Consider the following 22,133-nt stretch of genomic DNA (forward strand, 5'->3'; position numbering starts at 1 on the left):
AGAGCATGAGGCTTTGGATCTCAAGGTTGTGGGTTCGAGCTCTATATTGGCCAAAAGATTCCTGAATTGCAGGGGGTTGGACTAGATGACCCTGGTGGTTCCTTTCAACTCTATGATTCTATAATTCTCATGTTCAGTCCAGGCAAAAGTGGCATCTCTTACCGAGTCTAATGGCTTCGTAGACATTCTCTGGGTCGTGCACCAAATCACACAGAGCCATCAGCGCCCGCTGCCGGGTCAGAAGGTCGGGGTCTTCCAGCTCCTCGTTCAGTTTTGGGAGACCCCTTCGGCCATAGGCAATGGGGGCTTTCGTGGGGTCGATATCAGGGGGCAGTTTGGAGGAGATACGGGGCAGGAGCGCCATCCCAAGTTCCTTCTGTACCACAGCAACCCTAAAAAAGGAAAGGAAAAAAAGCTGCTTAGGGCAAAGGGAGGGAAAACAAGAGCAGCAGTTGTTTGTGTCTTTGCTTCAGTTCCAAGACACACGCACCAACAGGACACGTGTATTTTTTTGGAGCGGGGTGGGGGACACCTGTTGCAACTGAAAGCAAGACAGGATTTTAAAGGTAAGTATCTATCCTTCTCCCCTCCAACCCCCACCCGCGATTCAATAGAAACAAACAACAATAATATTAACCCTGAAAGAGAAGCACGAATGAAAAACGTGGGAATTCTTGTTTAAAAATTTAAAATAATAATAATAATAATTTAACATCGAAATGAACGATAGCAACTGGGGAAAATATATTACTTGGTGCACACACGCAAAATAGAAATGGCAGAGGGGGAACCCGATAAACCCAATTTAGCAAAGTGGGGAGAAATGTCAGCTCCGAAAGGGGCCGATTCCCCGCCCTGCCTAGGCCTCTGGTTGCTAAGCGACCGCGACGCCCTCGCTCCCTACGTCCAGATCTGTGAATACGAAGCTACGCACGCGGGGAAAAACCCTCTACGAGGTGTCGCCAGAGTCCGACGGAGCGCAAATGTCGTAATTCCCGCAAGTGGCGGCTGGGCAGGATGTGTCGTGGTGGGGAGGCCAGGCGAGAGAGAGAGAGAGAGGTGGTGGCCCTCAAATGCCAGTCTCTGCAGCCCGCGCTGCCCCTGCGGGAAACCCAGACAGCTTCCTCCCCACTGGCGCTTACCATATTATTTGGACTACAATTCCCATCAGCCCCAGCAAGCACTGCGGCGGTCTCACCAGCCCTGTGCTCGCTGAGGCTGATGGGAGTTGTAGTCCAAAGTACTTGCAGGGCGCCAGGTTGGGTAAATGCTGAACGCTCTTAATTGATTGCGTTGCGTTGCCTCTATTGTTTCTTCCAAGGAGCTCAAGGTGGTGTACATGGTGCTCCTTGTTTTGTTTCCAATGAAATATGGATGTTGCAAACATTTGTCCGGATATAAACCAGAGCCACTGTGGGATAACAGTTAGGGTTTGGGGCAAAGACCTAGGAGAGATCAGGGTTCGAATTCCCCACTCAGCCATGAAACTCACCGGCTGACCCTGGGCGCCAGTCACCGTCTCTCAGCCTTAACCTACCTCACAGGGTTGTTGTGAGGATGAAATGGGAAGTTGGACAACCATGTAAACCTCCTTGAGCTCCCTGGATGAAAAGCTGGGTTATAAATGGAAGGAATAAAAACAACAATAATTTTAATAATGCTGGTGATTCAGTTCTTTTTCTTTTTCCTTTAAGAAAAGCTGTCCAGCTTTATACAAGCAGCAGGAGGCGTTGCTCAGCTGAGCATGCCAACATCTGGCATTCATTAACCAGGTTTTCTCCCTTCTTCTCAGTGGTTTTTAAGGTCTGCCAGATCTCTCAGGTGGTTGGTTTCTCTGCATTTTAACTCCACCTTCTGAGAGGGAGGCGCTCTGGTTCCTATGGTGATGCGGCAGCCCCTTTCCAGACCTGGAAGCAGCTCTTGCACGGTGAGTCGTTTTTCCTCTCAGTCTTTGCCCATATTGCCCCTTTTTTGTAAATGCCGGGGGGGGGGGCAGGGGGAAGCCCCTGGTCTGCTGGGGTGGTGGGGGTGGGGAATAGGATCAGACCCCCACCGCCTTGCTTTTTTGCAAATTATCCAAAGGCCATTAGAGCAAGTGATTCTGCAAACTGTCCATGGCCACCTTGCAGCTTCAGACTGGCTGAACTAGGGTGATTTCCCTCCCTACCATCCACATAAGGCTTAAATGGCTCCCCCTCCTCTCTTACCTGTTTGTAACAGAAATGCAAAACCCACATAGAGGAGATTTGTACAGCAGCTTTCTCCACCATGCTCTTTCTGACATTCACAAATGAATCCCCACACCTGGAAAAGAAAGCATTTTGAGAAAGAGAGAGAGAGACTGACTTAAAGGCACATTTTTACAGTGGCTGGCCACTTTCAGGGCCAGAGATCCAAATGGTCCTACACAACCACAACCACACACCCCATGCCAACTTGCCAACTTGGTGCCCTCCAAGTGTTTTATTTATTTATTTATGCCACACCATATAAAGGTAAAAAAGGTAAAGGGCCCCTGGACAGTTAAGTCCAGTCAAACTTCATTATGGGGTACGGCACTCATCTCATTTCAGGCCGAGGGAGCTGGCGTTTGTCCACAGATAGGTTTCTGGGACTAAACCGCTTCTTTTTTGTTTTTTTCTTTTCTTTTAACAAAGTAATAATATTAAATAAATAAAAATGTGCACCCCACCCCCAAGACCATTCCATTGTAACTATCCAACTGCCCAAAATTTCAACACCTCTTGCGATGGTTTGACCCCTTTCCGTTTTAACAGTACAAATTCTACAAATACCTTCCACATCTCCTTAAAATAATTTATCCTGAGTCTTCATCGTCTTACCTTAATAGCACATGTTAATTTATCATTAATTGCTATGTCCCACACCTCTTTATACCATTCTTCCATTTTATATTCACCTTGTCCCTTCCACTTCCTAGCTATAATAACTCGTGCAGCTGTCAATAAATTTGTGAACAAGTCCTTCATAGCCTGTGAACCTTCCACCCCATCGTAAATCAATAATAATTCTACCTATGGATCCAGTGATTTCTGTTATCTCCTTAAACACCCTTTGGCAAAAATTTTGTATATATTTACATCCTGACCACATGTGAACATAAGTCCCAGGACTAAACCGCTTCTGGTGCAACAGGACACCGTGACGAGTGCCGGAGTGCACGGAAACACTGGTTTGGTTGGCAGCAGCTTCAAGTGAGGCGTGTGTCCTACTGCTACCTAGAGATGCCATTGAGGACTGAACCTGGGACCTTCTGCATGCAAAGCACATGTTCTACCACTGAGCTACGAAGCCTTCCCCATATTCATAGAATCATAGAACTATAGAGTTGCAAGGGACCATGAGGGTCATCACTTCAACCCCTTGCAATGCAGGAATCTATTGCCCAACATGGGGCACGAACCCACAACCTTGAGATTAAGAGTCTCGTGCTCTACCAACTGAGCTATTCAGTTCCCCTAATCCACAAACCTTGGTCATGCTGGCTGTGGCTGATGGGAGTTGGGAGTCCATCAACATCTGGAGAGCCATGAATGTTCCCCAGCCCTAGTGTATGGCTTTTCCTGAGGAATGCCAAGTGAGAGCCATCAAGCCCTGATACTCGGTTCCCTCCAACATGGTGCCCTTCAGATGCTTTGGAACATGACTCCTGTAGGCTGGAGAAGACTGCTCTTCTCCTTAAGAGGTTTGCAAAACAAAGCTGTTCCGAAAAAGACCTTTGGCTGAATGCTCTTTGGTTAGTTTTGGTGTCTTGCCGCTATGCCCAGACTTCGTTCCTGGTGTTGGTTTCTAATCCTGATATTTTACAACTGCAGATGGGGTTGTTGTTTTTTAGGAATGGTGGGCGTGACATAGGCTTTTAAATATTGTATGGCATTTCCTGCTTTATTAGCCTCCTAAGTTCATTTTGGAAATCAGATGGATCATGAGTTTTAAATTAACATTATGACAGATGGGGGACTTGCATAATGACGGACAGGACCATTGCGGTTTGCTAACTGAAGTTGTTTTCCAGCTGAGCCTCTGGAGTGGCACGAGGTGGCCGGGGAGATGGTTAAAGTGAGTTAAAATATAATCCAAATGGATAAAGGCATGTTCACTGTGAAATGAGGCCCTCGCAAAGGGAGTCCCCCTGTGCCCTCTTTCTGGGCTATTGTAAGCTCAGAATGCCACTCGCCTCTACTATGGCAACATCCTGGCGATATCCTTTATCCATGAAAGGCCTTGCTGTTTTATTATTCAGGAAAATGCCAGGCTCCCCAGCCAACAGGCTGCTAACTTCTTTAGCTTGTAGTCAGACATGGAACTACTAGTCAGGGAAAACAGACACCCCCACAAGTTTTTAGTACAGTCCAGACTGGGAAATTACAGAATTGGACAAATTCATGGAGGACGAGGCTATCCTTGGCCACCAGCCATGATGGCTCTGACTTGCCTCAGAGGCAATAAATGTACCCAGTTCTAGGAATACCTTACAAAAAAACAAAAAAAACTACTTTTGTCAGGACTGCAAAAAGGCAAGCGTTAAGTGCTGGTGTTGTGTTTTGCCGTTGGCAAGTCCCCCGATATGACCCCGATATTGTTTTCTGGTTTGTATTGTCAGCACCCGCTGAATTTGGGCAATGAAGGCCAATTTCCTGCATGTGACGCCACCTGTGAGCAGAGACAGAACCATCTCCCACTTCCCCAAGGTAGGCAAACTGTCCTCCTGTGTCCGCTGGGCTAGTTCCCTGACAGCCTGAGGCGGTGGATTTCAACCAGTGTGCCGTGGCACCCTGACGTGCCTTGAATGGTGGTCAGGGGTGCCACGGGCAACACCAGCCTCTGCCCCTCTTTCCTTCCCTCCCTCCCCTGATACCCTCTCGCATTTCTGCCTCCTAAAGGCTTGCAGGGCTGTTTGTTACAGGAGCAGCCCTGGCTGCAAACTCCCCAGGCAAATAGTGCCTTTGGGGCTGGTCGGGGGGGTGCCCTGTGGGGCAGTGTGAGGAAGCACCTCTTTTTTGTGGGGGGGGGGGAAGCTCAGAGACCAGGGGCAGCACCAGTGGCTGCCCAGAGGACTCCTAAAGAGAGGGGAGAGGAGAGGAGGCTGAGGGAACAGAAGATGTTTGAAAAGCCTGAGGGGCCGGCTCTGCAGGCAAGGGGTGATGTAACTGGGCTCCTGAGCCCCCAAGGGGTGCCGTAGAAAGAATGTAGTTGGTCAAGGGAGCCGTGAACCTGAAAAGGTTGAAACCCTCTGGCCTGAGGCATTCCCTAAAACAGAGCCTGCCGTACATTTTGCCTTGGGCCGGGCAAAGCTGTCCTAGAGGACTGGCTAGGTGAAGTCCTGGCCCAGCTGATCTCATGCTCCTGCTTCCTGTGTGTCTGCAGTGGTACACACCTGAGGCCTGCCTCCAGCTCAAAGATCACTTCCACACCCAGGTGAGGAGTGCCTGTCGGAGACAGAACACAGGCGCTGTTGGGTGAGTCGGCATCAAGGAGAAATGACACTTTGTGCCGTAACAAGAGTTTCGGTCACAGGCAATGTTTCCTTATGTATTTTGGAAGTGACCTGTAATCTTAAGAATATACGTTTTGCAATGTTTCAAAATTGCTGGGGTGTCAAATGCCTATATAACCTTAAAATCTAAGAAAATATTATATCTGCTGACAATTTAGAAGGAACATTGCAGCACAAATAAGATCGCAAGAGCCTGAAGAAAGGTTCACACACACACACACACACACACACACACACACAAACTTATTTCAGGGATCTGGGGTATTGTATAATTTATTCAGATTATTGTAGAATAATTATTATTTAAGCACTTGTGTGTGTTTTACTCTGCACTATTTGCATCTCATATATGTGCTCTTTGTAATATTTTTATTGGTCCGAATAGAAGTATTAATCTGATATGGTTCTTCCATTTCAATGACACTGTGCAATGTGAAAAAACAACAACATGTGTGTTTCAGGCTAAAAATATCAAAAGTGGTTGTGGTGGGAGACCTCTATGTTGGAAAAACAAGCCTCATCAACAGGTACAAATCTGTTTTGACACGTAGTTTTAGTGGTGTTTGTCAAAGACTGTCCAAAGTTCCAGCCTCAAAGTGCAGCTACTGACCTCAGTTTATAAGTCTTTTCTGGCTGACCAGTAGCTACCACCTGCCTGAAGCAGTGCTTGTGAAGCACTCCTTAGGGATGGTACCAAGAGGAGGAGACACCCCAGGTTGCAGTTATGCGTCTCCTCCTGATCCATGCCTATGAACACAACCACCAGTCTCTGTTTTTGAGTTCCTCCCTCTCAGAACTTGGAAAGGCTCTTAAATGCATGTTTAACCACACAGCTTCCTCTCACATACAATGGTTACTAGGGTTTTCTTAGAGAGTTTATTTAGTACAAGAGAGCGGGCCTTTTCTGTGGTGGCTCCCCAATTGTGGGATGCTCTTCCCAGAGAGGCTCACCTGGTGCCATCATTACATGTCTTTAGGTGCCAGGCAAAAACATTCCTCTTTACCCAGGCCTAGAGCTATCAAAGAATCTATGGCCTGTGAAAGTGTGGGGGAGAGGACTATTATTACTATTTTATTATCCGGCTGATAGTCAGTATGCTTTTTATTAAGTTTTTATCCTTGATGTTCTGTAATGTGTTTTTAATGTTGTTCACCACCCTGGGATCTTTTGATAAAGGGTGGTATATAAATTGAATAAATAATAATAATAGTAGTAGTAGTATTTAAGAAATATTCCACTATGTGAAAACTTTTGATTTAAGGCAGGGGTAGCCAACATGTCTTCTTCCCTCGCCTTTTTTTCATTGCTCTTTCTTTAAAAACATCCTACTGTCAGCATCCCCACACCCTTATTTATTTTATTTCCTGCCCTTCACCTTAAGGTCCCAGAGCAGGTTACAGAATTAAAGCACAATATTAAAAACAATCTAAAGCAGCCAATAATAATAATAATAATAATAATAGCAACAATAATAAAAACAATAAGGTGTGTACTACCCATTTTTCCCTTGCAGGTTTTGTAAAGATGTTTTTGACCGGGATTACAAGGCAACCATCGGAGTGGATTTTGAAATTGAGCGTTTTGAGATAGCTGGAGTTCCATACAATCTTCAGATGTAAGTTTGAAATGAACACGCGGCTCACCATACATGTGGGATGTTTTAACAGAGCCAGCCAGAATCAAAGAATCATAGAACCATAGAGCTGGAAGGAACACAAAGGGTCATCTAGATCAACCCCCTGCAATGCAGGAATCTCAGCTAAGGCATCCATGACAGATGCCCATTCAACCTCTGTTATAAAAACTCCAGCGAAGTTTTTAAGGTCCATTCCACTGTTGAACAGCTTTCATTCAGGGGATCAATAATGGCCAAGCTGCCATTATTCATTTTGAGAAACAGACTTTCTACTGGTTGTAAACCAAGGGGCAGGGGGATCTGTGGGGGTCTTTCAGCTGTTGGCTGGGCCCCAACTCCCCCCAGCAGCCAGCAAGGCCAGTGGGCAGGACGAAAATGTGATTAAAAAGGAAAAAGGGCATCTTCCAGATGGCATTGACTCAGGCATCACAGTCTTCTTCAGCTTGTACTCCTAAGCCATTTGCTTTATCCCTGGGCTCACTTAGGCCCTCGCTCACCATGACTGATCAAACTTCCCTTATTCCACTCTTGCCCAGATGGGATACAGCCGGTCAGGAGAAGTTCAAGTGCATTGCATCCGCCTACTACAGAGGAGCAGAAGGTGAGTCAAAAGCTTTTTTCTTCCTTGCTAGCAGGGCAAAAGGTGACTCCTGGGGGCTGCAGACATTCTCCCATTTACTCTGCCTCCAGGGCACTGCTGCCGCTGGTTTGGGGAGCTGTGTAGACACGACTTCGCCCCAATTCATAGCTATCCTGTCATTTCTGATGAAATACTGCATTTTGAAACATTCTCTACCCCCCCAAAAAATCTGGCTTTGAGGAAAAGAACAACTCGGTTGCATTTTAAGCCAGCCCTGTGTCCCCAGCCTCTTTCCTTCTGGATGTCTGCTGAGTCAGAACTAAAACGACTCCTTTCTCCTGCCTTCTGGACCTGGAATGTCTCCTAATCCTCTTTTGGTTTTGTTGCAGTGATTATAACAGTCTTTGATTTGGCCGATATCCAGACTTTGGATCACACCAAGTAAGTCCTTGCCATTCTTTCTTGCAGAAACTTTCCTGAGGACTGGGGGGATTAGACAGGCTTAAGCAGGGTGGGCCTGTCAGCGGGTGTGAGCAGGAAGGAGGAGGATAGGGAGAAAACCAAAATGAGTTGGCTCTGGTTCCACTTCCTGTTCAGTCTCTCTGCCAGTCCCTTCCCACCACCACTGGCCACAGGTTTCCCACCCCGATAAATAGAGAGGGTTGGTATTGAGGTTTCGGTCGCACTTGCTGAAAGAATTAGGTTCTTATTAGCTCATTGCATTGTGACACAGAAATCGCTGCTCTTCATGTGAAATTGGTGACAGAGTTTCCTTGTGAGTTCTCTCTCTCTCTCCTCTCCTCTCCTTGCTGCTGCCTTGTTTCTGTTTAGCCTTTGACATATTCCCTGGAGGTGTTTGTATTTTCCTGGTGCTGGCACCATTTATCCGTCCCACGGGGGCCTCCCTACCCGGCTTCCCTCCAGGGTTTTCCGTCTGCACTTGGTAAAGATGGCTTAGTTGCTCACCCCCTTTGGTGGGCCAGACACGAGGCATCGCTCCAAGGGGACTGGCAGAGGAGGAGATATTATTTTTTCTCAAGAGGGAAGAACATATGGTGTGTGTTCCTCTTTCTCTGGTTTCCATTTCCTCTCCCCTCTGCCCCTTCCTCCTGTTCTCATCATGCTAATCCCCAGTTCCTCTCATTACTGCTTTCCTCCAATGGATCACTTTCTGTACTTTCATATACCACACAATCACACCCGAGATCAGGGGTTCTGTTTCAGGATGAATGAAATCGGCCAACATGTGGCTGGTGGACAATGGAGCGTATGTCAGTGAGTTTGCTCAGGGTGGTGGAATTGTGCGGGAGACGAGGCTGGCCTTCCCCAACTGTAGCCCCTTCACGTTTTGGACTACAACTCCCATCAGCCTCAGCCAGCACAGCCAAGGGTCTGATGGGAGTTGTAGTCCAAAGGCTGACCTAGGCTCTTGCTCACATGTTTATTCAAGGACCAATCCTAATGTGGAGAACAATGTCAGGTGGTCAGTTACGAGCAAGCAATGCTGGCTTCCTGCTTGAGAAATGGCTTATATCTAGTATGTCACTATCATAAGTTGCTTATTTATTCATCTTTTCAGCTCTGAAAAGAGTATTAATACTGCCATGTGCAGTTGGCCCAAAATACTGCTGATGAGAGCAGAACTTTGTGGGGCTCCCCCTTCCATCAAGATTATATTTCTTCCTCTTCTGGCTAATGGAGGCTTCATGTGCACCATTCATTTAAAACACATTTAATGCCCATTCTCCTTCCTCGCAAAATTCTGGAAACTGTAGTTTGTTTAAGGCAGTGATGGCCAAACTTGGCCCTCCAGCTGTTTTTGGACTACAACTCCCATCATCCCTGGCTAATAGGACCAGTCGTCAGGGATGATGGGAATTGTAGTCCCAAAACAGCTGGAGGGCCAAGTTTGCCCATCACTGGTTTAAGGGTACCGTGAATTGTAGCTCTGTGATGGTTCCCAGGATTCTGTTTGAGTTTTGTGTGCTTTAAATGTATGGTGTGTATGCAGCCCCCATTCCCTCCAGAACTCTCCACACTGGGCTGATCCCTTGTCATTTTTCATCCTACGCAAACTGCCTTTTGCAGCATCAGCATCATATCATTTATACCCTACCCATCTGGCTGTGTTGCCACAGCCACATCTGGGCAGCTTCCAGTACATATAAAAGCATAATAAAACATCAAACATTAAAAGCATTTACATGAAACTCAGCCATCTTGTGCATTCTAAATCCTTCAGACATTTCCTCTGTTGTCCTCCTCGTTTTTCAGGCAGTGGCTGGAGGATGCATTGAGGGAAAATGAACCAGGCTCCAGCTTCATCTTTCTCGTTGGAACAAAAAAAGATTTAGTGGTAAGTGCATTGCAGCTCGCAAAATAAATGCTGCAGCTGCTCTACTCGGAACCTTGAGCAGTATTACGGAACTGCAGTTTCCATACACAATTTATTTGTCCCGTCTGGATGGTAACTGTGTGATGATGGCTGGTTGCCGGGAGCTCAGAGCTCAACTTGCCTAACAGCAGGGCTAGAAGAAGTTCTTCTTCTTCTTGTTGTTTAGTCATTTAGTCGTGTCCGACTCTTCGTGACCCCATGGACCAGAGCACGCCAGGCACTCCTGTCTTCCACTGCCTCCCGCAGTTTGGTCAAACTCATGCTGGTAGCTTCAAGAACACTGTCCAACCATCTCGTCCTCTGTCGTCCCCTCAATCTTTCCCAACATCAGGGTCTTTTCCAGGGAGTCTTCTCTTCTCATGAGGTGGCCAAAGTATTGGAGCCTCAGCTTCAGGATCTGTCCTTCCAGTGAGCACTCAGGGCTGATTTCCTTCAGAATGGAGAGGTTTGATCTTCTTGCAGTCCATGGGACTCTCAAGAGTCTCCTCCAGCACCATAATTCAAAAGCATCAATTCTTCGGCGATCAGCCTTCTTTATGGTCCAGCTCTCACTTCCATACATCACTACTGGGAAAACCATAGCTTTCACTATACAGACCTTTGCTGGCAAGGTGATGTCTCTGCTTTTTAAGATGCTGACAGAAGTTCTAGCCATCAGTAACTGCAGCGGAACTGCAACCAATAACCACAACTGGGGGAAACAGAATGTGTGGGTGCACAACAGTGACCTGTGTCAGAACATCTGGCCTGCAATATGAAGCCTCCAGTTGGGAGCACTTGGGACAAGCCTGGTCGACGCATGCAGGACACATAGATAAAAGGGGCCTGAAGCAGAGAGAGGGACAATGTCCTTTGTGTGCAGAAGCTAGAGGAAGGGATCCCTGTGGCCTGTGCTTCCTTCCATAGCCAAGACCCAACAAGGATTCAGAATTCACTTTTCTTGCTGTTGAGTTGGGTTCTTCTTCCCCTTCTTCTTCTTCTTCTTCTTCTTCTTCTTCTTCTTCTTCTTCTTCTTCTTCTTCATCATCATCCTGAACAGCTTCTAGCACAAACTCTTTTCTGGTGTCTTTTCAAACCATTTCTGCTCATCAGCTCCTTGCCCTGCTGAAGCAGAAAGGATTATGCACTTGTCAGTTCTGGACAGATTTCTTTGGTAAGGCAGCGGGAGGAAAATGCAGGTTTAAAACTCAGGAGAGACGAGCAGCCTATCTAGGCTCTGACAACAGATGCTTAAAGGCAGTTTCTCCCCTTTACTGTAATAGCTGTACATCATGGGATGGAGGCAAGTTCTTTTTTATAATAAAGGTTTTTATCAAAGTAAAATCGAACCTTAAAGCAAACAAACAAGAAAAAATATATAGTTAAAGTTACAAAACGTGGGAGAAGGACAGAGTTTGTATTTTCCAAATAACAGAGAGCAGATACCGTAGAAAAATTCAATCAGCAGAACACCACCATAAATGCTATTTTTTTCCTTTGGGGTTCAAATAATAATAAAAAATAATATATATATTTTATTTATACCCTGCCCTCCCTGGCCAGAATCAGGCTCAGGGTGGTTAACACTAATAAAATTACAATAAAACATAATAGAAAAAGAAGAAACAGTTAATTAAAATATGGGTTCAACTGTAAGGGCAGGTTCATGTGTTACATTTTCCATACACTGTGAAATAAGAATATAATAATTGCCCAGGTAGAAGTAAACAAAATTTTATTGTCCTGAACAGGTTCTTATCTTATGTATCCAACCATGTATGATCAGTTGCTCTTAAGAGCCAGCAGGCAGAGCTTAAAAGGTGGCACAGTCTTTTACAGCTTCTGTTTGGCAGACTAATTCTTCTTTGCATTGGTCTAACTCAGCCTTTGCCAACCTGGTGCCCTCCAGATGTTTTGGACGGCAGCTTCCATCATAGCCCACATAGCTGGACGATGCTGGGGCTGGTGGGAGTTGCCAACCAAAACATCTGGAGGGCATCTGGTTAGAGAGAGAGATGGGGGCAGGAATCCAATGTGGTTCACTTCTAAATGCAAATCTCAGTCACACTTCCTTTTTTTAAAAAAAAGAAGGAAAACTCAGCTTTTATCTTTAGAAATTTGCCCTTCTCCAAATGTTCCTATACAGTTCACCAGCCCCCAAAAGTGTATAAAAAGGCATAGTGGAAATGACTTGTAAGCATCTGTGTTTATCAAGGGAAACTGTATACAGGAAAAATGTGCCCTAAAACACTTAAGAATTTTTGCAAGGAATTGCTTTTGGGGGGGGGGCAAACTAATGTGGAAATGCAGCAAACTGAATTAGGTGGGGCGTGGGGGGCTGAAAAGATGAGAGAAGTTGGAATTGACAGACTTGCCCATCCCTAGTTGGGAAAAGCTGGTCTAATCTCTTTCCAAAGCCAACTCATGGCCACATTTTGCAGAAGCAAATCCCTCTCTGTTCTTTAGAAGGAAAAACGGCTGTTAGGTAGGTCATACAGTGGTACCTCGGCTTACATACGCTTCAGGTTACAGACTCCGCTAACCCAGAAATATTACCTCGGGTTAAGAACTTTGCTTCAGGAAGAGAACAGAAATCGTGCTCCGGCAGCAGCAGGAGGCCCCATTAGCTAAAGTGGTGCTTCAGGTTAAGAACAGTTTCAGGTTAAGAACGGACCTCCGGAACTAATTAAGTACTTAACCCGAGGTACCACTGTATTTGTGTTTTGGGGGTGAGGGGGAAGTTTACCCATTTGCAGCGCAACATAGAGATTGCTGTTCCTTGGCTGTGGTTCCTTTCTTTTTCAGTCTGACGCTGCCTGTGAGCGGACAGAACAGGACGCCATCCACCTGGCCAATGAAATGCAGGCAGAATATTGGTCCGTTTCAGCCAAGACAGGTGAGTTGAGCCTATTGAAGTGTTTGGACTGGCGGGGTGTGCATGCCAGCTGGTCTCCTTCAAGGAGTTAAGCTGCCAGCTTGCCCAGGGACTTATGTGGGACAGTGTCTTTCATAGTGATGCTCTGCTTGGGTGCAGAGTTTGATCCTTGTGAAATGCACCCTTCTGCTCTGGAACTCCACACAGGCTCATGCCAAGATGCCAAAGGTAGTCCCTTGAACACCCGCCCTCCATTTTTGGGAGGGGGTGGGTAGGGATGTTGGAAGAGACATGAGCCATTTTGTTAATAGCAGCTGCCTATAGTACCACCCTGTGTTTAAAACGGGAGTGGCTAACCCATGACCCTCCAGATTTTGATGACCTCCAACTCCCATCATCCCCAGCCAGCAGTTAACTACAACTGCTGCAGTTTGAGAGCCACGGGTTAGCCATGCACGCTTTAAAGCAGTGTTTCCCAAACTTGGGCCTCCAGCTGTTTTTGGACTACAACTCCCATCATCCATAGCTACCAAGACCAGTGGTCAGGGATGATGGGAATTGTAGTCCAAAAACAGCTGGAGGCCCAAGTTTGGGAAACACTGCTTTAGATACTTGAGCCCCTCAAAGGTTACAGCATTCCCTCCACCTCCCCACCCTCTCTTTCTTTCACCAGGGGAAAACGTCAAGGGTTTTTTTTCCCGAGTTGCTGCCTTGGCCTTTGAAAAATCGATGCTGATGGAGCTGGAGAAGAGCAACAGCCGAATGGCCCAAATTGGTGCAGGAAACCTCATCAGTAAGTTGAACTGAATTGTCTTTGTTTAATTAAAAACAAAACATTTTCAAGGGATGAGGATAGTGGGGGGGGGCAGATAGCTTTTCCTTCTGCTTAGAAAAGTCTTTGCTGACTGGTTGCTCTCCAACCGTTATGGGCTATGACTCCCGTCTGCCCCAGAATCGCAGGACCACTTGGAAACTTCAGCAGGCCTGAAAATGCAGAAGCAAAACGACTGACCAGGGTTCCACTTAGGACTTGCATAATCCATGTTTTAAAACTGGTTGCACTGGTTTCTGTTCTGTTCCCAGGCCCAATTCAAGATGTTCACATTCATCTTCAAAGTATGAAATAGGTTATAGGCGGTCTTTCTGGTATCTGGGGCCCCTTTCCCTACTTCTCTGTGTTCTGTGCTGTAGCACGCACACCTTCCCTTGGGTAAGCTGATTCTGTCTTAAGTGGTATATAATCTTCTTATGAATAAATAATAAATATAAATGCATATAGCAGCCCCTCCCCTCCACAGTGACTAGGACTGATAGGACTTGCAGCCCCAAACCTCTGGAGGGCACCAGGTTGGGGAAGGGAGGCCAGTAGGACCCCAGCCTTCATGCCGACAAGCACAGGAAGGTTGCCTGCCCATCTAGTAAAAAAGGTAAAGGGACCCCTGACCATTAGGTCCAGTCGTGGCCGACTCTGGGGTTGCGGCGCTCATCTCGCTTTATTGGCTGAGGGAGCCGGTGTACAGCTTCCGGGTCATGTGGCCAGCATGACTAAGTCGCTTCTGGCAAACCAGAGCAGCGCACGAAAAAAACGTTTACCTTCCCACCGGAGCGGTACCTATTTATTTACTTGCACCATGCAAATGTTTCTGAAGACTGGGATGAACACCGCTGTTGCCTGTTAACCATTTCTGGAAAGTGATGTTCCGAAAGGATTGATTTGGCCATTTCTTTGTTCCCTTGTTGCAGAAATAGAAGGGGACTCGCCAGAGACTTTGGAAGCCAACCCACAAGCCAGCCCAAGTTGTTGCTAGTAGCCAGCTGTGGGTATAGCAAGTTCCTGGCCTGCTGGAGGATTCGCCAAATTGCACTTCAGGAAAGCAGCTGAATATCTGAACAAGCAGCAGCAGCAGGACAAGGAGGGGGGCAGGGAAGCAGCGGTGCAGCCCCCCCTCCCCGCCAAAGCCCACTTTGCTTTGATCTGCCTTCAGGGGAACGGACAGCCTCTCTCCTCTCTTTGGAAAAATTCTATTTTCTGAGCTCACGTTATGGGAAATGATCTGCCTTTTCCAGGAGGGTGTGTTTGTTATCAGCACAATCTGTCTTTCTCTTTCTCTTTCTCTCTTTCCCTCTCCAGGAAACCCATCCTGTTCCAAACTTGCAAAGCCTGTTTCTGTGGAAACGACAGACCTTGGGAGTGGAGAGCACACGATGGACCTGCCTTATGAGAGAGGCTTCAGATGTGAAGGAAGCTCAGATTTGGTGTGTCTCTGTGAATTCAGTTATACCTGGTGCCCTCCGGGTGTTGGGGGCTAAAACTCCTTCTAGCCCAGCTAAGGGAGCAGGTCGGTCTTCCCTAGATGCCTTGGACCTCTTGACTGTGGCTGGAGGGAAATGTAGTCCCAAAACAGCCTCTGCCAGCAGGTGCTCCTGAGAGTTGTAGTCTTGGCAGCTTTGCATCCTTCTCAAGCTGAATTTCTCTAGTTCGTGATCACTGTGGTTAATCATAGTGCTGACTTAATAATGGTTAAGAGCAGCAGGAGGAATCTGTAGAATCCGAGGGGTGAGGAAATGAAGGAAGAGAAAGCATGTAGTCCTGTGGTCCTTCTCAGATGGTGGTTAAGGAATGAGCAGCATCATTCCATCTTTGCCAGTAGTGGGTGGTAGGTTGCCTCCCAAGTCTTCTGCATTGCTCCGAGGTGTGGAATAATCTCATTTCTCTAACTGCCTTAGATATTAGCAGCTGCAGTTGTACAAAACTCGTCTTTATTTTCATGTCAGTTGTGGAATTAAACGTGCTTTCTGATGTCCTCTGAAGACTGATACTTTGGAAGCCAGAACAATTTATGCTAAAACATCCCACCCCAGGAGAAAGGGGAGAGCTGCTTAAAGCCCAGAACGTGCCTCTTGGCTAGTTTGGTATGTGTGTTTTCCAGCCAGATTGGATGCTGATGGGCGAGTCCATCATTTCTCTGCTGATTTTAAACTTCCTGGCACTTTCCCCAGTCTCTGGGCAGGCACTGAGTGCCACGGACGTTTTGTTAGTGTAAATGTGGCATGTCTCCTCCCTGGTGGCCAGAAAACTGCTTGGCCCCTGAATCCAATGAGAGCTGAACCTGTCAAAAGGCAAAGGCTGTGCACACATTATAGGCTTAAAAGCACAGCTAAGACGGGGTCGTCGTCCCCCCCTTCTCAAAACGGATCAAAGCTAGTTTGTGGGGAAACACACCAAAGCACAGTATTTCATCAGAAACAATAGGATAGATCTGGATTGTGGCTAATGTTGTGTGTACACTGGTACGTCAGGTTACATACGCTTCAGGTTACAGATTCCACTAACCCAGAAATAGTACCTCGGGTTAAGAACTTTGCTTCAGGATGAGAACAGAACTCGCATGGTGGTGGTGCGGCAGCAGCAGCAGGAGGCCCCATTAGCTAAAATGGTGCTTCAGGTTAAGAACAGTTTCAGGTTAAGAACGGACCTCCGGAACGAATTAAGTACGTAACCAGAGGTACCACTGTACTCCTTTCCAAACCAGAAGTGGGAGTGAACTGAATGTGTACACAAGCTTAGATATGGTCCCTGAGGGAGGAGATTACCTCCTTTCCTATCTGAACAGAGCTGAATGCTTTCACTCCCATAGGAAACTGTCCAGGGCACCACTTGGGGATCACTGTGGCTCCCTGTTTCTGGCCAAAACAGGTGGAAGGGATCGGGGGAACTTTCCAGAATTCAAAGCAAGCCAAGGAAACGAACTGCCCAGTTACCAAGCTCTCTCCCTTCAGTGGGGAATCAGAGCAGGGGTATCAAGAACCTTTGCCTTTGGCTCCCCCTTCTGTTCTCAGGTATTCTCGGGGTCTGGCATCCCCCTGGAAGCCACTCAGATCCCCCCCCTTCCTTGCCTTATGATGCCACCATTCACGTTCCGCTGATTGCCAAAGACAGTAATTGTTCCTTTTGGAACATGTAGGAGGCAGCGAGGGCTCTTTCCACCCGAGGCTGTGCTATTTCCTGCAACGTTATAACATTCAGTGCAGCTCCTCTTCCCTCAGAAATAGACTTCATATGGCGCTTCCGAGTTGCGTTTTGACTTTTGGTGGGGCGGCACACTCAGCCGAGCAGGCGGAGCAGAAAGGGGAAGGAGTCATTACGACATGTACGAGCATCTGTGATGATGATGCACGGCTGAGTCCCAAGGATTGATGTGGGTTCTGTCCCAACGTGCCAGCATCATGCATTTTGCAAACATTACCTTTGAAAGATCAAACAAAATACAAAGGATATGTTGGGTTTGGTTCATAGGTGCGAGTCAACCAGGGAAGGGTCACGGGCTTCTCCCTGGACTGCTGGTCTCAAGGCTGCTGGCCAGCCACAGTTGGGAGAAGGATGCAAGGCCAGATTGACACACTTGGGTCTTCTCCAGAAAACCAATTATTCATGTCTTGATAAGATCAAGCACGTTGTGTGTGTGTGTTCCTTTTGAACTGTGCATTCCTTCGCCGCATATAGGATTCTCCTCTGCATCCTTCTGTTAGAGAAACAGAAGAGGATGATCGACAGAAAGGGCACAGCTCTTCATTTTAGCAATAGAACAAGAAACCACCTTGTCCTCTGCTATTAGTGACAGGTACACGAAGGCCTGGCTTTAGGGTGTGTGGCTATCACGATCAATCACTCATTTTCACACATTCAAACACACATAAAAAAAGCTTGCATGACGTTACTGTTGACAGATAGCTTAGTCAGGATGTTCAAAGGGAAAACTCGTAAGCTTTGGCTGGATGAAAGCTGCTTCCCTCCCACCCCCTTCCATTTGCTTGTACAGTCATACCTTGGAAGTCAAACGGAATCTGTTCCGGAAGTCTGTTCGACTTCCAAAATGTTCAAAAACCAAACTGTGGCTTCTGATTGGCTGCAGGAAGCTCCTGCAGCCAATCAAAAGCCACGGAAGCCCCATCAGACATTCAGGTTTCAAAAGAACATTCAAAAACCAGAACAATCACTTCTGGGTTTGCGGCGTTTGGGAGCCAAAATGTCCCGAGTTCCAGGACGTTCGGGATCCAAGGTATGGCTGTAATTTCTTGATCCGATTCTAATTTCTCAGTTTAGCTTTTATATTTGTTTGTTTTATAAGGGAAGGGTTCTGCAAGATGCACCTTCTGTTTGCTCATCTGGCAGAAGTTGTTAGCAGCCAGGTAAATATTGGAGGACTCCTTTTGCACTGAAGCCTGCTAGCTGGCTGGCTGGCTGGCTGGCAGGCAAGCAAGTCCCTCCTCTCCTGATGCCTCCCAGAGGAAATTATTCTGAGAGGCTTAGGTGGGGGAGCAAGATGCTCAGGGGCATATTATGTGAACAAATGGTGCATGTGTCCATTAGGAGGCAGATCGGGATCTACTGGGAGATGTCTGGAGTGCTCTGCATTAGGAGGCCTGCCTTTGGAAAAGGAATGCTAAGAAAAATGCAATGCATCCTTTGTAAAAATGGGGCTCGCAACAGCTTTCTGGCCAAGGTATGTGTGTGAGGGAAACCAGCTACTTTTGCCCACAGGCGGGAGTGGCAAAAATGCCTGGTTGCTTGCATGGCTTCTTCAGAGATACAGCAAGGGCTTCAGGCTCATTGTGGGAACACGAAGGGCTTGTGTGGTCGTGAAGCTTGCTTGGGAGCTCTTGAAGACAAGCCTGCCTGCAGAGACTTTAGAATGATAGAATTGGACAGGACCTTGGGGGTCATCTAGTCCAACCCCCTGCAATGCAGGAATCTTTTGTCCAGTGTGGGTCTCAAACCTCAGATGACCTCAGCAAAGTGGTCTGAGTTCTTTCAAAGGGCCATTTTATTTAGAAAAAATAATATATAGGCTGCTTAGTCAGAAAACTCTCATAAGTGATGCTCATTATAAAGGATCTAGGAAAGGGGCATGGGATTTGTGCAGAATGCTGACTCTTACATGCTTATGGTCACGCCAAGACATTTGGTATGCTCTACTCATTAACACGTGGGAGAAAGTTCTCCTGAGCCAGCGCCATTGAGAAGAAACCCAATAATGGGAAGAGCAGACTGGGAGGCAGCAGATCTCAGTGGAAAGGCAGCCCCTTTGAAATGAAGGAGAGCAATGTGAGATAGCATCAGTGTGTTTCAAGGGCACTTGCTCAGGAGAACTGCCAAATCGTGGGAGGCAGATCTGAAGGAGCGCAAATCTCCCACCCTGTGCATCTTGAGGAAGAAGCAAGAGCCACTGGGCTCAATGGGGCAGCCTACTCTCCATCTGCCCCGCAGCCAGCATGAATACCTGTCACGGCTGACCTCCACCTATCAGGAATCCTGAGCCTGGCTTCTTCAAGGGGGAAAGAAGTGGATAAACCCAGCATTAACTTCTGCAACATATGCTCCAGGGTAGATTAATGCAGAGTGTGGCCACCAGTCTACAGGGCATATAAGAGGCCTTAATGCCGAATCCCCTCCCAGCTCATTTGTTGACTCGAGGGTGATCTGCGGTGCTGAGCTCCTTTCGGAAAGCTCCTTGAGGAAAGAAGGGAATCCTACATCTCCCCACCATTTTAATTGGGTGTACATTTAAATGGGCGATACTAGGTTGTTGCTTGATTGTTTTCTGTAATAATAATAATAAATAATAATAATAATAATAATAATAAAATTAAATAAATTGTTTATAACCCACCCATGTGGCTGAACTTGCCCTATATGTATTTTAAATTTTAAGTGCTTCAAGACTGTGATATATATAAATATTAACAAAAACAAATAAACAGTTAAAACCATAATAGCATCAAAAAGCAACCGTCACAAAAAATGTCCTAAAGCATTTCCAAAGGGGTAGTTGTGCTGGTCTGGTGCAGCTAAAACAACGAGGCAATGGGAGGTAGGGGGAAGAGAAATTTATTATCCAGTCCAAAGATGGCAAGACAAATGCCTTCTCAAATCAAGCTGCAATCCTATATTGTGTTTATTTGGAAGTTTGCCTGAGAACTGAGAACCCCCGCTTTGAACCATCTTGTGTGGCAGGGATTATTCTGTGTTAAGTGGAGGAATAATCTGAATGCTAGCAAACCATTTTCCCAAGAGGGGGCGGAGGGAAGTTGTCATAATTTGTCCTGATATGCTAAAAGCAAAAGTGGTTAAGAGGTTTGATGGATTATTGAGCAGCATTAAAAATGGAGCAGGCTTAATGCTTTGGCGTGAGCAGCAGCAACACCCTCTATCTATGGGTCCCAAAGCCCTTCCCAAACACCAGTTAATTGCCTGGCAGCTCCTACAGGCCAACCTCCCACACAGATGGACATAATAATAACAACTCGCTTTCATTTGAAGCCTGTTTATTTTAGTCAGGAAGCCTCTCTGGGTTTCTGGGAAAGGAGGGCCACATGGCTGGGGCTGAGCACGTGAAAGGCACCCTGCTCTCTGCAGACGATGGAATGGCTCAAGGTAGGCTGCCCAGGTGATGCCACGGGGAAGGGGGTGGGGCTCTGCTCCACCCTTTGCCTAGGTGTCAGGAAAGAAGAAGAGAAAGGTTCTGGTTTGAGAACACATTAATAAGCAGAGTCATCCTATCCTTTGGAATAAAGGTAAAGGGACCCCTGACCATTAGGTCCAGTCGTGACCAACTCTGGGGTTGCGGCGCTCATCTCGCTTTATTGACCGAGGGAGCCGGCGTACAGCTTCCGGGTCATGTGGCCAGCATGACTAAGCCGCTTCTGGCGAACCAGAGCAGTGCACGGAAATGCCGTTTACCTTTCCGCCGGAGTGGTACCTATTTATCTACTTGCACTTTGACGTGCTTTCAAACTGCTAGGTTGGCAGGAGCAGGGACCAAGCAACGGTAGCTCACCCCGTCGCGGGGATTCAAACCGCCGACCTTCCGTTTGGCAAGTCCTGTGGTTTAACCCACAGCGCCACCCGCGTCCCATCCTTTGGAACAGCCACAGCCAAAAAGATCTTCAACTCTGCATGATGGCGGGAGAGGAACTCTGACAAGCTTCTAAGCACATAAGCAGAGGCCTGGATCTTCATCAGACCCAAGGCCCTCTTCGCCAATCAGGACAGTTAAAAGAAAGTATTTCTTCCCACAGCGAACAGCTAAAACTATGAAACTGCAGGAGGCAGTGATGACCACCAACTTGGATGGCTTAAAAAGAGGATTAGGCAAATTTATGGAGAGAGGGAAGGCTACTGGGGGTGCAAACTTGAATAAAATATTGGGGGGCAGTTAAAATAAACCCTGTCCCACATAATCAATCACATAATGTGATGCGCACACACACAACATTTGAATGGGAATCCCCCTCAACTTGGGAAAGGATGGCCCCCTCAAATATTTTATTGGAGGGGCTGAAGCGACCTCAGCTGGAGCAGTTGGCGCCTATGGGGCAGGGGTACCAACCTGAGTAAAATATTGGGGGAGGCCAGGTAAGCCCTGCCCCGCATAATCAATCACAAGATGCATAATCAATCACACACCCAATCTGAATGGCAATGCCCATCAACTGGAGGGGGAGCTGTCCCCCTCCAATATTTTATTGGGGGTTGGCGGCGAAGGGACCTCAGCCCCTAGGAGTTGGCTCCTAAGGGCGCGAGGATTCTTGTGCTGGGATCCTGCATTTGGCTGTGAGAAAAGGACTCTGCTCTAGGCAGGCCAGCACCAAGGCTCTTCCGCTGCTCCATTCTCACAACAGGGAGCCCCCTACCCAGCAGGGGTGCCAACTTGATTTTTTTTTTTAATGGGGTGGGGGCAGGTAAACCCAGTCCAGCATAATCGACCACATGACACGGCGCACTGGCACTATTTCAATGGCAACGCTCATCAACTTGTGGGTAAGGGGTGCAGCCCCCCCAAATATTTTATTGGGCGACTGAAAGCCCCTCGACCCCTTGGAGTTGGCTCCTCTGCCCCAACAGCATTACCGGAAAGGGAAGCGTCCTCTCTCTCCTACCCTAAGCTGGGCTCTGATCCTTTTGGCAGGTCTGGCCCAGCCACGGCAGGCGGCGGTGGCGAGGCGCTCTGCACGTGCTCGGGGCTGTGGGCGGGGCGACGAAGCCCAGCCCGTCCCGCCCGCCCCCTCGCCGCGCCCCCCCTCCTCCAATCCCGCCCCCTCGCACCGCCCCGCCTGGCCTCCCGCCCCGCCCTCGCCGTCCCTGCGGC

General features: G+C 47.5%; 2 protein-coding genes across 6 annotated transcripts in view; one reads left to right on the top strand and one right to left on the bottom strand.

Annotated features, from left to right (window-relative positions):
- RSPH14 (radial spoke head 14 homolog) overlaps positions 1 to 1,149 on the bottom strand; it is a 60,041-nt gene extending 58,892 nt beyond the window's left edge. The window contains exons 1-2 of one of the 4 annotated variants that reach the window (XM_083590517.1): positions 935 to 1,149; positions 163 to 392 (exon numbers count right to left, since the gene is read on the bottom strand). In XM_083590517.1, the coding sequence (XP_083446643.1) occupies positions 163 to 364 (202 nt within the window). In that variant the 5' untranslated portion in view covers positions 365 to 392; positions 935 to 1,149. Of the gene's footprint in view, positions 1 to 162; positions 393 to 637; positions 898 to 934 lie in introns of those variants that run through there. The other 3 variants (XM_083590518.1, XM_083590516.1, XM_083590515.1) reach the window with 3 other exon arrangements.
- A 118-nt stretch (positions 1,150 to 1,267) lies between these two features.
- Positions 1,268 to 15,788, top strand: RAB36 (RAB36, member RAS oncogene family). Of its 2 annotated transcripts, XM_083590601.1 has the most exons (12): positions 1,268 to 1,927; positions 4,037 to 4,080; positions 4,625 to 4,712; positions 5,389 to 5,480; positions 5,980 to 6,045; positions 7,033 to 7,134; positions 7,692 to 7,756; positions 8,125 to 8,176; positions 10,010 to 10,091; positions 12,915 to 13,005; positions 13,658 to 13,777; positions 14,728 to 15,788. In XM_083590601.1, the coding sequence occupies exons 3-12, from the start codon at positions 4,644 to 4,646 to the stop codon at positions 14,790 to 14,792; spliced, it is 804 nt and encodes a 267-aa protein (XP_083446727.1). In that variant the 5' UTR covers positions 1,268 to 1,927; positions 4,037 to 4,080; positions 4,625 to 4,643; the 3' UTR covers positions 14,793 to 15,788. The 2 variants fall into 2 exon arrangements, with proteins under 2 accessions (XP_083446727.1, XP_083446726.1); XM_083590600.1 differs by lacking the exon at positions 4,037 to 4,080.
- Positions 15,789 to 22,133: the final 6,345 nt, after the last annotated feature.

Source organism: Podarcis filfolensis, assembly GCF_964270895.1.
Source record: "Podarcis filfolensis genome assembly, chromosome: 16".
NCBI classification, from domain to species: domain Eukaryota; kingdom Metazoa; phylum Chordata; class Lepidosauria; order Squamata; family Lacertidae; genus Podarcis; species Podarcis filfolensis.